Below are 16,146 nucleotides of genomic sequence, written 5' to 3'. Positions count from 1 at the left end.
AGTCGTGAGAGAATGTTAAAGCTAAAGTCAAACTCAAGAGCTCCTGTTTTTAAATAAAGACTTCTACAGATCAGACAAGTAATAATTCATTTTAAAAATCTATTTGTAAGATACAAGAGGAATCCACAGAGGGAAGACATTTAGATTATCAGATCACATAATGATAAATGAATATGCCAAATGTTAAGGGCAATGATTAGATTCTGTTTTTAAAAATATTTTTTGCTGCCTTTCCTTTTATTAACACAAAAGTTTGTAAAAATGATGATATTTGACTCTATTACAGAAATGAGATGCTGAGTGAACAGAGTCAATTACCACTCAAGCAGGAACTCAATACGATCTTTTTTTTTTTTTTTTTTTTGAGACAGAGTCTTGCTCTGTCGCCCAGGCTGGAGTGCAGTGGCGCAATCTCGGCTCACTGCAAGCTCTACCTCCTGGGTTCACGTCATTCTCCTGCCTCAGCCTCCCAAGTAGCTGGGACTACAGGCGCCCACCACCACGCCCAGCTAATTTTTTGTATTTTTAGTAGAGACGGGGTTTCACCGTGTTAGCCAGGACAGTCTCGATCTCCTGACCTCATGATCCGCCCACCTTGGCCTCCCAATGTGCTGGGATTACAGGCATGAGCCACCGCACCCGGCCTCAACACTATCTTACCAAAACCACGTCTTGCCTATAAATCAGAAGTGTGAGCTAGCCCTGAACTGGGAGCAACAGGTCACCAAAAATATATGCACACAAAACACACAGACAGACACACACACCGTGTAAAAACATCTAAAAGCACCTAATGAAGTCTAAAAAAGCAAGAATAATGTCTAAATTAAACCAAAACAAAATCGGAGCTGTTTTTCATAGCCTGTAACTCCTGTAGAATCTTTCATCTTAGCACTTTTTCTGGCCTTCCAAACAATGTTCACTGAGGTCATGATGGACGGAAACAGCCTCTACTGATTGTGCTTCCTAGGTCTCCACTAACAGCACTGCTGAAAGATCTCCAGGAGCCTTTGGATATAATTAAAGTTCTGGAGACAGAAGCCACATCTTTACAACCAAAAGGAAGGTTCCTTCTAAAGACCTCTCCTAAGCCTTCTCCACTGGCTCAACCCTGAACACTCAACAATGAAATACAACACCACCTACCAAACAAACCACAGAAAGGGCTCTAATGTAATTACACGAAAAAATTCAGACTGGACACAGCTAGACTGTTTTCTAAAATGGAGGAGGATCTCACATAACCACATATGGCTAATGATACAAGCAGGTCTACCACCAAACTCAAGTGAGGAGGGTCAGGGCTGAAAGCAATTATGAATGAGAAAAAGAACATCATAGAGCCCAAAGAGTATGAGCAGCTTCTAACAAGCAGAAACAGAAAAATAAACCCATGAAAGAAAGTCTTAGTTCAGCAGAAATTAAGATGATCAAGGCAGGAGAAGAGAAGAGCATGAGCACCACGCCAGGCAAGTCACATTCTCAGCAAGTTACCTCCCTTGCTCAGGGCCACCACATAGCTAGTAAGTAGAGACGGCGACAGTCTACCAATTCCAAGGCTCCATAACATGGGACTCTGACATTTCATCAACTAAGATAAAATTAAAAGACCTCTTGCATGATCAAGTAAGAAACCACTAAAAGAAAGTCAGTATAAATACCACATGGCAACGTGAAAGATGTGTTTAATATAATGTCAAACTGAAAAGCAAAAGATAACCGTAAGTACAGTGTGAGGACAACTTAAAACATACGAACACAGGATTAATATAGTTTCACCCATGAAGACAGTAACAGTACGTAATAGTACATGTAAAGAGACTGTGGCATTGAGGACTTTTTTCCTTTAAATTTATTTTAATGTAGTTTATCCACAATAAAACTATACATTTTTAAAGGAAGGAAAAGATAGCACCTAGAGTCAAAAGAACACATTTCCAATATGAACCAGTACACTATAGTGTACAGTATGCAGTGCACTGTACACTGTAATAATATAATAAAAGAGAATTTGACAAAATCGTGCCCTCCCCAGAAACATGCATGAATCAGTACTCATCTGCGTGTGCTCTGGGGACTAAAGGACTCGCTGAAGCTCACAACACAAACACAGTGCTCTACAGCTGCTCAAAGTGTGTCCCCAGGGACAGACTGCAAACTGTTACTAGGCCAGGACATAAGTGCAGAAATTGAAAAGAAGCATTTAGAAACCTGCAATTCAACACTGCAGTGACAACCAAATGTGTGATCATTTTCCTAGTAATTCATTGGTATTGTCTTTCACAGACATCAATGTGCAGTGGATTAGAAACTTCGAAACAAAACAAAAAACCAAAATCCTGGTCCTTCACCACACATGTTGGGAAGCGCTGTGCAAAAACATATGGCATCAGTCACTGCTTTGAACAGCTTAGAGGAGACAGGCTGTGCACACAGAACTGTGCCAAAGGGGACTGCCAGGGGCGCTCCTGCCCTATATAGTACCTCAGACGAAAGTATGGGGCATTTGAGTTTACTATACAAGGCACCAAAGATATTTATAGATGGCTTCAACAGTTTTCCATGTATTTAGAGGGCACTGACAGAATAAAAGCCTATTTCACATTTATCAGTACAGGCAGTCTCCAACAGTCCTGTAAGGCAGGTGAGAATTCTGAGGTTGGGTAATTTCTACCACTATTAAGCCTGAATTGGGTCTTTCTTGAGCCCAGTGCCCATGTTCTTTTCTCTCTACCAATGGTTCTGAAACCACCGATGCTGATTCCACAGGTCTGGAGTGGGACTCAAGACACACGTATGCTTTACAAACTCCCCGTGTCGTGAATCTGATGCACACCCAAGTCATAGAGCCATGCTGTCTCTTCAAGTGCCCTGACCGGCATGGAGCAGCTGCTCACTGTACAGGTGGCCGATGAGCCATAGGAGCAGGGCCCTGAACAAGGCAGGAAGGCGGAACCATTTCCCAATATACTGAGCAGCCTTGGTATAAGAAAAATATTACAAAACCATAATCATGATTAGCTTCAATTACTCCAAAATGAGTAAGTGAAAAGAAAAAAGACAGTTTCAGCTTTTCTAAACTATGATTAAGCCCACAATGATTAAGCACCAGACACAAAGAGTAGAGCGGAAGGAAAAGGTGTGAGAAAGCAAGGAAAAGCGGAGCACATGCACCCGCCACACTCAGATCCAAGCCACAAAGAAGGGGCCCCTACGGGTCTTGTTCTGCCTGCTCTCTTATGAAATAAATTATTTGGCTAGCTTTTCTACTCTTGATTAACCTCTTACGAATTATTAGATAGTAACAGTCATTCCTTTGTCCAAAACATCATGCTTAAAATTGCTGGTTTGCAAGAAACTGTACTTTGTAATGATGATATCACTTAACAATGGGATCAAACTTACCCCTCTCTGATACTGTGACGATCTGGAGACTCCAGCAGCCTGCACATTACTCTTGCCCCAAATTTAATCTAAACTTAATTAAGTCTTTAGACTTAACTTCTATTTTAGAAAAAATACAGGGTAGAGGATCAAGTTAAACAACATCATGAGAAAAAAAAAATCATATAAATCGAGGATGAGGGATATTCTGAGACCACTGGCCTGATCTTTGCAAAGTCAACATCATGGAGAAGAAAAGAAAAAGATGTGGGGGACTATTCTGGATTGACAGAAACTAAAGATATACAATAGCTAAATGTAACACACAACCTCAATTATATCCTGGTTCAAAAAAACACAAAAAACAACAACAAAAAAACCACACCTAACTAAAAAAGGGCATATGGGGAACAATTAGGAAAACCTGAAAATGGACTGGATGTAAGACAATATTAGAAAAGGGCTGCCATTTTTATTAGGCACAATAAGGGACCTAATAATTTCAGTGATTTTCAGGAGATCAATGCCACCCTCGGTGCAGGTGAGTGCCACCATGTCTGCAGCTGACTTTGGAGTGATTCCACAAAGAAACCAGAACAACCACAGAAGCACAGAGATAAATAAATAAATTATGGTGAAGATAACAATAACAAAACATTGAGGAGAGAATATAAAGATGTTCATTCTACCAGTTTTTTTTTGTTTGTTTGTTTTTGAGACAGAGTCTTGCTCTGTCGCCCAGGCTGGAGAGCAGTGGCATGATCTCCGCTCACTGCAACCTCCGCCTCCTGGTTTCAAGCAATTCTCCTGCCTCAGCCTCCTGAGTAGCTGGGATTACAGGCACCTGCCACCACGCTCAGCTAAGTTTGTATTTCTGGTAGAGACGGGGTTTCACCATGTTGGCCAGGCTAGTCTCGAACTCCTGACCTCAAGTGATCTGCATGCCTCAGCCTCCCAAAGTACTAGGACTACAGGCATGAGCCACTGTGCCTGGCCTGAAATTCTTCATAACTAAATACTGTGGATAAAATGAGCTTTTTTGTTTATATTAGTAATATGGACCAGGGGTCAGCAAACTGTCTCTGTAAAGGGCCAGGCAGTAAACACTTTAGGCTTTGCAGCCCACCTGGTCACTGTTAAAACTACTCACCTCTGCCACAGTGCCGCAAAAGCCACATGGACAATGTATAAATGAGCAAGGGTGGCTGTGTTCACATAAAACTTTATGCTGAAAGACACTGAAATCTGAATTGCAGTCACAAAAATTTGAATTTCCATGTCATAAAATATTACTCTTCTTAGATTTTTTTTTCCAACCATTTAAAAATGTAAAACCCATTCTTAATTCAAAGGCTGCAAATTACCAAGTGGGGGACTGGATGTGGCCTATAGGTCAGTTTGCCAAATAGACTTTTTAAAATGCTACTCATTAAGAATGTTTTCTGACCAGATTGTCAAACATTTCTTCATAAATATTACTTTAATAAGTAACTATTTAAATCACTGTGCTATAAATGCTTCTACAATTAAAATGTTATCAACATAATTATTTTCTTTAGGTCTTGCTTTGTCACCCAGGCAGGAGTAAAGTTAGTTTCAAGATCACAGCTCACTATAAACTCAAACTCCTGGGCTCAAGCGATCCTCCTGCTTCAGCCCTCAGAGTATCTGGGACTACAGGCGTGTGCCACTGCTTCCTGTTAATTTTTTTTATTTTTAGTAGAGACAGGGTCTTGCTGTGTTGACAAGGCTGGTCTTGAACTCCTGGCCTCAAGTGATCCTCCTGCCTCAGGATTATAGGCATGATGGGATTATAGGCGGAAGCCACTGTGCTAGGCCACAATAATCTTCATTAAATAAGTGTTCTAGGTGTTTTTCCCAGAGAGAAACACTTTTAAATTTCATTTAAAAGCATGCTTATTGTTACAATTTTTATGCCACTTTAAATGACAAATCATTTAAATTTTTATTGTAAGAACAGGGCAGAGCCCGGCGTGATGGTACACATCTGTAGTCTCAGCTACTCAGGAGGCCTAGACAGCATTGCTTGAGCCCAGGGGTTCAAGGCTGCAGTGAGCTATAATTGTGCCACTACACTCCAGCTTAGGTGACAAAGTGAAACCCTGTCTCTGAAAAAATAAATAAATACAGACCAGGCGAAAAAATAAAATCAGTATTCCACAGATGTGTGGTTGAATTATCAGCACCTTCTCAATCCATTTTAAGTCTCTTCCTCGGCAGTCACCTGGGTAACAACACGCACTGCTAACATCAGCCTCCCTCCTCTCCTTGTCCTTGTGATTCCAACCACTGTCATCAGTGGTGGAATTTCAAGAATGGGTTCCTCAATAGTCTGAGCCTGAGTATTTCTCAGAAAGAAGCTTCTTTGCCAAGTAGTCACACCCTTTGTGGGTTAACAGATCTTTACAGCCATTAAAGGTGGGGGAAGAGATGCACAAAAACTGACCTGAGAAATCAAGTTGCCCACAAGTCCACTCTCCAGCCCTGCCTCCTGGTGAAGCTGTTTAGGCACACAGCCTTGCGGGGGCCAACAGATTGGCACTAATTTCAGCAGGTGTCTCTTTGGGCTTCTATATTCTTGGTTACAACGGAAAAACTGAGGCAGCCTACCAGCCTCAACAATCCCCGCTACACTGGGCCAGGCACAAGCACTATTAAACCTTACCAGCATCCTCAAGGGTTGAAGCTCTCCCAGTTTAGACCAGCACTGTCCAATGGAAAGAGCATGTGAACCACATACGTGATTTTAAAATTTTTAGTAGCCACATTTTAAAAAATGGTAAAATTAATTTTAATATATTTTACTAATCCAACATGTCTAAAATATTTTCATTTCAACATGTAATTAATAGAAAATTATTAATGATCTATTTTACATCCTTTTTTCATAGAATGTCTTTTAAATCCAATGTATATTTTACACTTACAGTACATGTCAATGCCCACGAGTGGCTAGTGGCTACCAAACTGTACAGCCCAAGGTGAGACTCTTTCTCTCCCCACTCTCTGTGCCCTTCAAACTGTCACTCCCCCAGTCGCACTATCCCTGCTCATCACCCTTGCCCCAACCCCAGCTCCACCCGGTTTACTCACTTACCTACTTAGCCCAGACCCCAGTGTAGGTCATTTCAATACTCTAACTAGGAACCAGCATCCTCAGCTGCAATCTATTCCTGAACTCACCAGAATTTCACTTTACTCCCATGATTATAATAAAATTCTCTCAACTATCACAGATGAAATGCAAATTATAAAGTCCAGGGTTTCTCATCTTTCTTGGGAGAGCAGTGTGCAATTAGAAACAGCATGAGCGGCTGGGTGCGGTGGCTCACGCCTGTAATCCCATCACTTAGGGAGGCTGAGACGGGCGGATCACGAGGTCAGGAGTTCGAGACCAGCCTGACCAACACGGTGAAACCCTGTCTCTACTAAAAATACAAATATCAGTCGGGCGTGGTGGCATGCGCCTGTAATCCCAGCTACTCAGGAGGCTGAGGCAGGAGAATCGCTTGAATCCGGGAGGGGGAGGTTGCAGTGAGCTGAGATCGCGCCATTGCACTCCAGCCTGGGAGACAGAGGGAGACTCCATCTCAAAAAAGAAAAAAGAAAAAAGAAAAAAGAAAAAACAGCATGGGCACCAGAATCAGGAAGGCTGGGTTCTAACTGAGGCTCTGCCACACACCAGCTGGGTGACCAACCCTGAATGAATTACCCAATTTTTCTGACCCCTTAAGAGGTAAGAAAAAAACAGAAAGAAAGAAAAAAGAAAAATAAAAGCCATGGACCACTGACTACACAGTCACAGAAGATTAAATAAGTTTGTATTACAGCATCCATCATCCAGATTGATAACAGCAGCATGCAATCAATTTTAGTTCTTTCCTTTCTGCCCCAACTTCTGTAATCCTTAGTCATTGTTAAGCAATGCCCACTGAATCTCTCCCATACTTCAAAAACTGTGGGGCCTGGCACTGTCATTCTGTCCATTCCCGCCCAGTTTCTCAGCTGGCTCCTCCCCCTCATTCTCCCAAATGAACCAGCTCCTGCTCACTTCTTATCTCACTCCCAGCTTTCCCTATCAGTAATCTCATTCATTCCCACCACTTCTGGAACAATCGCAAAACTCTCTATCTACAGACCTGCTTACCCCAAGACCACATTTTCTACTGGACGCCAGGCATGCCTCCCAAGCACAAGTCTGCGGATTAGTTTAGGGCTTGCTGCCTAAGAATCCATCAGGAAGTATGTTAAAAATACACATTTCTGGCCAGGTACGGTGGCGCACATCTGTAATCTCAGTATTTTGGGAAGCGGAGGCAGGCGGATCACTTGAGGTCAGGAGTTTAAGACCAGCCTGGCCAACATGGTGAAACCCCGTTTCTACTAAAAATACAAAAATCAGCCAGGCGTGGTGGTGCGTGCCTGTAGTCCCACCTACTCGGGAGACTGAGGCATGAGAATTGCTTGAACCCAGAAGAGGTTGCAATGAGCAGAGATCGTGCCACTGCACTCCAGCCTGGGTGACAGAGCGAGACTCCAACTCAAAAAAAAAAAAAAAAAAAAAAAAACCACATTTCTAAGCCCTCTCCATAGACACTATGAGTGAGTATACCTAGTATAAGGTCAAGGGAGCTGTACCTTTAAAGCTGTGCAGACGATTTTGATGGGAAGCCAGATAGTGCCAGATACTGCCACTGTCCTGTCACCTCCTAATCCTCACACGTTAGAAAAAGAAGCCATAATCTTTCCGAACTTGCTCTCTCACCTGTGCTCCCCATCTCAGCTCAGAATATCAGTTACTTCCGAGGCACTTTTGTTCAAAACCAATCTACCCTTTGCACAGTGGGTAGACCTGCCTCTGAAAGCACAGTCGGAACAGGTCCTCTCTGACCGCACATGCAGCCCAAGACGTTTAGCACATCACGCCCAGCCCTCCACCACCCGCCACGCTCTGCCTCCCACTTCAGCCTTCCCAGGGCCACCACAGCTCAGGCACAGGACGCTCCTCCCCACCCCAACCGAGCCCTCTGTGCCCATCCTTTTTGGTCATCTTGGACTGCTCTCCCATGAGAATCACCTCAGCCCCCCAACTCCACCTAACCAAATCTCACTAGGCACTCCAGCTCAACACAAAGCAAAATCTTCTCACTGCTCTGCTCTCAGTGGTCAGGGTAAAAGCTCTCTCTCTCCAGCAAGCAGTCAAAATACTCTTTGCTCAAATGTGATAGGATTTCTCACGCTCTGCCTTACTTCCCTCTATCAGGATGATCTGGGTACCTCTGTCCTCAGAGTAGAAACTATTCTCATTTTTCTCCCATACTCTGAAATTCTTCACAGATTTGCCTTGAATGCATTGTTAAATTTTGAAACCTAACATGTAAATTGCTGAATGGCACACAACTTAGAATTTACAAAACCTATGGCTTCATGAGCCATCTGTGTATTATCAGGCAATCTAGCTTTCTCCAAATCTCTGCCCTCAATTTCCACACACTATTACTAATCACATAAAAGAGCTAAAGAGCACACTAAAATAGCACTTCACCTGCCTCCTACCTGTATGCTGTTACCACTTTCCACTAATAGCTGGGCGGACTGAGCACTGAGTCATTAAGAGTGCCATTTTCTGAATCATCCACACCACTTCCTGCTCTTAATTCTTCTAAGTAAGTTAAATATCCAAGAACTGTGCTGACAAAGCCAAATTCTATCTTAAGAAATAAAATGGGTTTAAAACCTAAAAAAGTATAGCCTTTTTGTCTCACTCAATGTTCACTACAGAATGCATACCTGAGTTGGGGTAGAGACAAACATCATTAAGGTCATGCTCTGGCTCCAAGGAAGTAAATATTTTTCCCTACAAATAGCAAGCAGAAACAAATTATTAAAAGTTAAAGAACAACAACTTTGGCAATGTCAAATTGAAGCTGTAACTCAACCATCTACTCCTATGTAAATAAATGAAATAGCCTAATTCAAATACAAAATTTAAATTCTTAAAAATCTTAGAGAATTTATCTTATCAATTTATCAAAAAATCTCATTTTATAGATGAAGAAACAGGCCTAGGGAGGAGAAGTGACCTGTCCAAAAAAAAGAAAAATTACAACATTTTAAAGATAATGTCAACATGGCAGGAAAAGATGAAGTTTGAATTATGCATCAACTTAAAAAAAAATCTCTCATAATCTGTGAAGTGTACCCAACTCAACTTGTACTGAAGGAAATCAGAAGACCACTGGGAGCGGTGGCTCACACCTGGAATACCAGCACTTTGGGAGGCTGAGGCATGTAGATCACTTGAGGTCAGGAGTTTAATACCAGCCTGACCAACATGGTGAAACCCTGACTCTACTAAAAATACAAAAATTAGCCAGCCGTTGTGGCCTGCACCTATAATCCCAGCTACTAGGGAGGCTGAGGCAGAACTGCTTGAACCCAGAAGGCGGAGGTTGTAGTCAGCCAAGATAGCACCACTGCATTCCAGCCCGGGGCGACAGAGTGAGATTCCGTCCAAAAAAAAAGAAAGAAAGGAAGAAAGGAAGGAAGAAAGAAAGGAAACAAAAGAAAGAAAAGAAGGGAAAGAAAAGAAAGGAAAGGAAAGAAAAGAAAAGAAAAAAGAAAAGAAAAGGAAAGAAAAGAAACCAATCAGAGGAGAGAGATGGCCAGCATGGAAAATGAGGACAACACTGCCATGCCTGCACCACAAGGTTTCAAGGAGGATCAACTGAGACAATGGATATGAAATACAAAATGAAATCCTACAAATACTTAAGTGTTAGTTACTATGTAGTTAGGGCTAAACCATTTCTATTTTAAGTGTCGGGGGAAAAGTGTTTTATCTTTTAAAAATTAAGAGAAGGAAAGTAAAAGAAAAAGATGCTAAGAAGGTGGGTGTGGAAAAAGGTGATGAGAAAGATAAACAAGGTAAGCAAGTCAGGCAAAACCAAGCAATGTGGGTGTTAGTCAAGAGGAAGTCTTTAGTCATAAGAAACAAACAAAAAAAAAATGCCAAAATAAAATTTACTGTAGCAATTACAGTGTGATGATTTCAAGAAATGATGTTGAAAATTTCTGCCAGCTCTTGCATTTGTAACTCATTATGAGAAGTCTGACACTAGGATGGACTGAGTGCCCACGGCGAAAAAGAGCAGTGTTAGAGCACAGACGAGATGGTTTGTGTCCGATGAAGAACACAGCCAAGTCCTAACCCAAGACCAACAGTGAAACTCACACAGCTACCTCCTGTTCTTCTCAAGTTCCCACTGCAAGAGGAAGGAAAAGAGGGAAAACCAGGAAGCAAAGGGAAAGGAATTATATGGCACGGAACAATAACAAAAAGGTGTCAAAGGTGACAATAATCCACACGATGGAAACTATGCAGCAGTTAAAGGGTCTGGAAAGATACATCCAGATTGTTAACAGTCTTTCCCTTTGGTTGGATGAAAGCCAGGCCAAGGATAAATAACTTCTACTTTACCAGTGTTTTATGAGTTTTTAAGAATAAAAACATATGCATTTGTAGTATTAAAAATAAATATTGTTTTAATGTCAATTAGTTTGAATTGCCAGAAAAAGAGCAGAGAAAGTTCTGGTCTAAGATCATGAATCTTCCTTAAAAAAGCCCTCAAAATCCTTCAAACTCAAAGCCAGCAAAGCAGACAGCATAGACACTTCCTGGGCAATCATCAGGGCAATTCTTCCAAGAATTTGGAAAGACTGAAAGCCTGTCTTTTTCTTTATGTTCTTCTCTGTAACATAAACAAAGTCACCAGAAACTATGAATTAGGTGAGGGCCTCAGGGATGTAGAACACACCTCTGGCCTCCAGGACAGATCCAGAAAAAAAAGGAAAAGAAGCCAAGTAAGACCCATACTTCAGGAATTAACAAAACGAAATTTAAAAAACCAAAGTAACAGCCCAGAAAGCCAGAGACTCAACAGGCAGCTGAACTGTGAGGGGCTGTCTGTAGCATGTGTGCCTGAGCAAAGGCAGCCCCCGCAGAATAGACGGGCACTTGCGCTTAGGCATGAACTGCTCAGGCTGGTGGACCGTCCACCCAACTTCATCACAAATAGGAATTTTTTAAAAGTTATCTGTTTTTAAACTAAAAATGCTAAGTTTCTAATGAATTAAATGCAAAGAACTCTTAAAAACATAGCTATACTGAATGCATTTTTCCCATTTATTTGATCAACTTTTTACTATTCTCTCAAAATACTTAGGTTTTAAAATGAAAAATGAAAAGCAGAAGACAGATTAAAACCAGCAATATAGGATTTTGTTACATTTCAAATGACATTTAGAGCCAGGAGAAGGACCATCAAAATATTCTTAAGAAATACAGCTTTTAAGGCCAGGTGAGGTGGCTCACGCCTGTAATCCCAGCACTTTAGGAGGTCAAGACAGGCAGATCATTTGAGGCCAGGAGTTCAAGACCAGACTGGCCAACATGACGAAACCCCGTCGCCACTAAAAATACAAAATTAGCTGGGCATGGTGGCGCACACCTGTAACCACAGCTACTCTGAGGCTAAGGCACGAGAATTACTTGAAACCGGGAGGCAGAGGTTACAGTGAGCTGAGATCACAGCACTGCACTCCAGCCTGGGTGACAGAGCAAAATTCTGTCTCAAAAAAAAAAAAAAAAAAAAAAAGGAAAAGTATGAATTTGAGATATGTAATAATACCAACGCGCATGGAAGGATAATTAGTAGCTCTTAAGACTTTTCATACGTCTGTGAGGGAATCTCAGTATCTTGGGGGTTTCTCGGGTCATAGATCAACTTTTGTAAACCATGATTTTCTCTCTACCTAATTTAACATCTAAAATGCATGCCAATTCTAGATAATCAGGAAAATGTCTTAACAGAAAGAAAGCAATCATGAGTATCTTATCTAAATATGGATATTATCTATCCAAAAGTAACTGACCTCCCATTAAGTTCCCAAATGTATGTTTGGTATCTCTTTCTCAATAACCCACATAAAAAAGGCAATGGAGAGGAAAGGATCATTCGGAACACCCGCAAATAAAGAAGTAATTTCAACCAAAAATACATACGGAGTTCTTATTCCACATCTTGACAATTCGAGAGTCAGCAGACAAAATCAGATCTAATGAATCCTGGAAATGAACAGACTTAATGGGCAGCCCATACTGGTGATCTTTAACAAGCAATGGCTTATCAGATCGAAGGTCATATAATAAAACCTGAAAAAAAAATTATTTCTGTTAAAACAAACTAGACATTTTATCTTCAAAGGAAATATTTATAAGTGAGAATAATGGCAGCCATTTGCTTCATTACTTTGTTATGAACACAGTGAACACCCTTACTCAAGGTGCTGAGATTTGAGATTCTTTCCAGAAAGATCTCTTAAATAATCCTTAGAGTATACATTTTATGAATTCAACCCCAAGAGTAATTTGTAAGAGCTACTGAACATACTAAGAAAGGAACAAAAAATGAAAGCCCATAAGAATTTAATTTGTTCAACAAATACATACTGAAGGCCTATGTGCCAGGCAGTGTCACAGCAATAAACAAAAATGAAAGACATAATTAGGAACAGTCCTAGTAGATTCAAGACAGATGGTGGTGACAAGGCTGTGACTTCTTGGGAGAAGGGGAAATCTCTTTGGACCCCTGTCATTAGAGGCAAGGAAGCCTGGGAAAGCTCCCCTACGATTAAGTCCCAGGTGACAGATGCCCTCTAGCCCATGACGACAAAGAAAGTAAATCTTCCAAGGCAGGGTTTCAGACCTCTTGTAGGAGGCAAGTGTACAGCCTCTGCCTTGAAGGAAAGAAAGAAGTACTCCTCAGACTAGCACTGCTAATGCATGTTCTGCTGACCACTCATGGCATGTGCTGTAGTTAATGATGCTATGTTAAAAAAAAAAAAAAAAGTTCCTAGAACACATAAATTTTGGAAATATTTATTAAACATATTTCTTGTCTGCAAGAATTCCTGAGAGCCTTCATTAAAAAAGTATTGAAACTCACAGTCAATCTTCAAGAGTAAAAGTCTGGCAGACTCCCAAGACTGTCTGACCACAGAATTCTGTTGCAAAGACTCTGAAAAATGCTGTTCCAAACCACTAACAAGAGAATATCTATGGCCAAGCCCGGTGGCTCACGCCTGTAATCCCCACACTTTGTGAGGCCAAGGGTGGGGGGATCGCCTGAGCTCAGGAGTTCAGGACCAGCTTGGGCAACACAGTGGGACCCTGTCTCTACAAAAAGTCAAAAAATTAGCCAGGTATGGTGGTGCAGGCCTATCCCACTGCAGCTCTAAGTCCACAGCACCGCAGACTGACCAAGGCAAGAGTCAAGATTTCTCAAGGTGTGGAAGAATCCAGCATTCTGGCATACCCTCTGGTCTGGCTAAAATAGTATGATCTCATTTTCTGTTCCTGCATTGTATTTCTCATGACACATACACACACCACTGAAATACCAACTTACATGTGAAGTTTCCAAATTAAACATATTTACCTGCCCTGTGGTTGTTCCAACTGCCATGGTCAAGGCACCATTAAATTTCAAAGCAGAGATTGTTGGTAAACTGTTTATCCTGAAAAGCAAAATATTCATGCTTCATGAATATACAGCCAAACCTCCTTCCAAGTAACAAGTTCATTATTAATCTTCACTTCAAATCTAATGGGGGCAAATCACATTTCTAGCCTTCTGTTTAAAAGGTAACTGCAGCCTGGTAAGATGACTCACACCTGTAATCCCAGCACTTTGGGAGGCTGAGGTGGGAGGATTTCTTGAGGCCAAGAATTCAAGACCAGCTTGGTAACACAGTGAGACACCATCTCTACAAAAAATTAAAAAAAAAAAAAAAAAAAAAATAGCCAGTTGTGGTGGCACACACCTGTTGTCCCAGCTACTTGGGTGGCTGAGGCAAGAGACTGCTCAAGCCTGGGAGGTCAAGGCTGCAGTGAGCTGTGATCATTCCACTGCACTCCAACTGGGACAACAGAGCAAGACCCTGTCTCAAAAATAGTAAGTAAATGGTAATTGTATTCAAACTTTCATAATCAAAATAAAGTTACACTTTATATACAAAATGTAATCTACGTCTTTCTTCCATTTTAATTAAGCCAGAATAAGGTATTTATAGAAACATCCCCTTTTATACTTAAGAAGAAATAGTTTTGTTTGGACATGGGTATACCATTTCCACTTTAAAATTAGCCAAGTTCAGCTAAAATAAAAGACTAATCCTCAAATGTGGACCCTACAGCCTCTGAAAGTACCAAAGACAGAGTGAATGCTATGGCCACGACTCTAGAATATGCTTCTCACATACCAACCAAGCCAATCAGCACCAAAAGCAATGATCTCCAGTGGAAAGAGTGCTAGGCGATGAGTCAGAAGTGGACAATATTGCTATCAATCCTATCGTCCACATGCCCTTGGCCCAGGACCTACAGTCCTGGCTGTTGGCTGTCGGCATCATCAGGTCTCTTCTGCCACCTAGAGCTTGAGCCTGTAACTGCACTGGGGCACCTGTGGGAACCTCGAAGCCTCATATGCACAGCAACTTTAGTCACTCACTCTTCAAAGTATACTTAATCATTTCTTTCAGTATAGTGATATATTTCTCTACTTATTCCTTTGTCATTTTCTTCATATTTTTTTTTGGAGACAGGGCTTCACTCCCGTCGCCCAGGCTGGAGTGCAGTGCAATGATCTCGGCTCACTGGAACTTCCACATTCCGGTTCAAGCAATTCTCCTGCTTCAGCCTCCCAAGTAGCTGGGACTACAGATGTGCACCACCACTCCCAGCTAATTTTTGTATTTTTTTGTAGAGATGGGTTTTCACCATGTTGCCCAGGCTGGTATTGAACTCCTGACCTCAAGTGATCTGCCCGCCTTGGCCTCCCAAAGCACTGGGATTACAGGTGTGAGCCACCACACCTGGCCCATATATGTTCTTATCGAGTTTTACAATTTTTGTTGTTATTAGAATGTTTTTCCATTTATAACCTTTCTAACTGGATAGTGCTAATAAATAACAAGGTCATTGATTTTTGAACATTTTACAACCAATTTATTTAACTGTTATATTAGTTCTTATAGATTTTCAGTTATTCTTCTGAGTTTCTCAGGCACAGAAACTTACGTCATCTGGAAATGACAGCCTGCTTCCCCTATCCAACACTTACACTTACTGCCTTCTCATATTGTATTGGTTCCACCTAGAAGTGACAGCTTATAAGGTTTTAGGGAAAACAAACAAAAAAAACCAACGCATTAAAAAAAAAAAAAAAAAAAAGTAAAATTACCTAAAACCAAATTAGAAAAAAAATCCTAGTTTTAACACTCAGGTATATATCCAGCCTTCTTCCTATGACTATGTTTGTGTTCACTGTTTTTCTGATAACAATGTGGTAACACTTTATTTACTTATTTATTTGTTTGTTTGTGATGGAGTTTCGCTCTTGTTGCCCAGGCTGGAGTGCAATGGCATGATCTCGGCTCACTGCAACCTCCGCCTCCTGGGTTCAAGCGATTCTCCTGCCTCAGCCTCCCAAGTACTTGGGATTACAGGCATACGCCACCACGCCCAGCTAATTTTGTATTTTTAGTAGAGACAGGCTTTCTCCGTGTTGGTCAGGCTGGTCTCAAACTCCCGACCTCAGGTAATCCACCTGCCTCAGCCTCCCAAAGTGCTGGGATTACAGGCATGAGCCACCGTGCCCAGCCTATCTATTTATTTATTTA

At 41.4% G+C, this 16,146-nt stretch overlaps 1 protein-coding gene across 4 annotated transcripts in view; it reads right to left on the bottom strand.

Annotated features, from left to right (window-relative positions):
- The window catches only part of NOL10 (nucleolar protein 10), a 116,716-nt gene that overhangs the window by 72,174 nt on the left and 28,396 nt on the right, over positions 1-16,146 (bottom strand). For 3 of the 4 annotated variants that reach the window (XM_055251698.2, XM_055251699.2, XM_063623964.1), the window contains 3 exons: positions 13,905-13,983; positions 12,470-12,619; positions 9,196-9,262 (listed from right to left, as the gene is read on the bottom strand). In XM_055251698.2, the coding sequence (XP_055107673.2) occupies positions 9,196-9,262; positions 12,470-12,619; positions 13,905-13,983 (296 nt within the window). The remainder of the gene's footprint in view (positions 1-9,195; positions 9,263-12,469; positions 12,620-13,904; positions 13,984-16,146) is intronic. The other variant, XM_055251700.2, reaches the window with a different exon arrangement.

The sequence above is a fragment of the Symphalangus syndactylus genome, chromosome 18, assembly GCF_028878055.3.
Source record: "Symphalangus syndactylus isolate Jambi chromosome 18, NHGRI_mSymSyn1-v2.1_pri, whole genome shotgun sequence".
In the NCBI taxonomy this organism is placed as follows: Eukaryota; Metazoa; Chordata; class Mammalia; order Primates; family Hylobatidae; genus Symphalangus; species Symphalangus syndactylus.
This window is presented reverse-complemented; position numbering and strand designations above follow the sequence as displayed.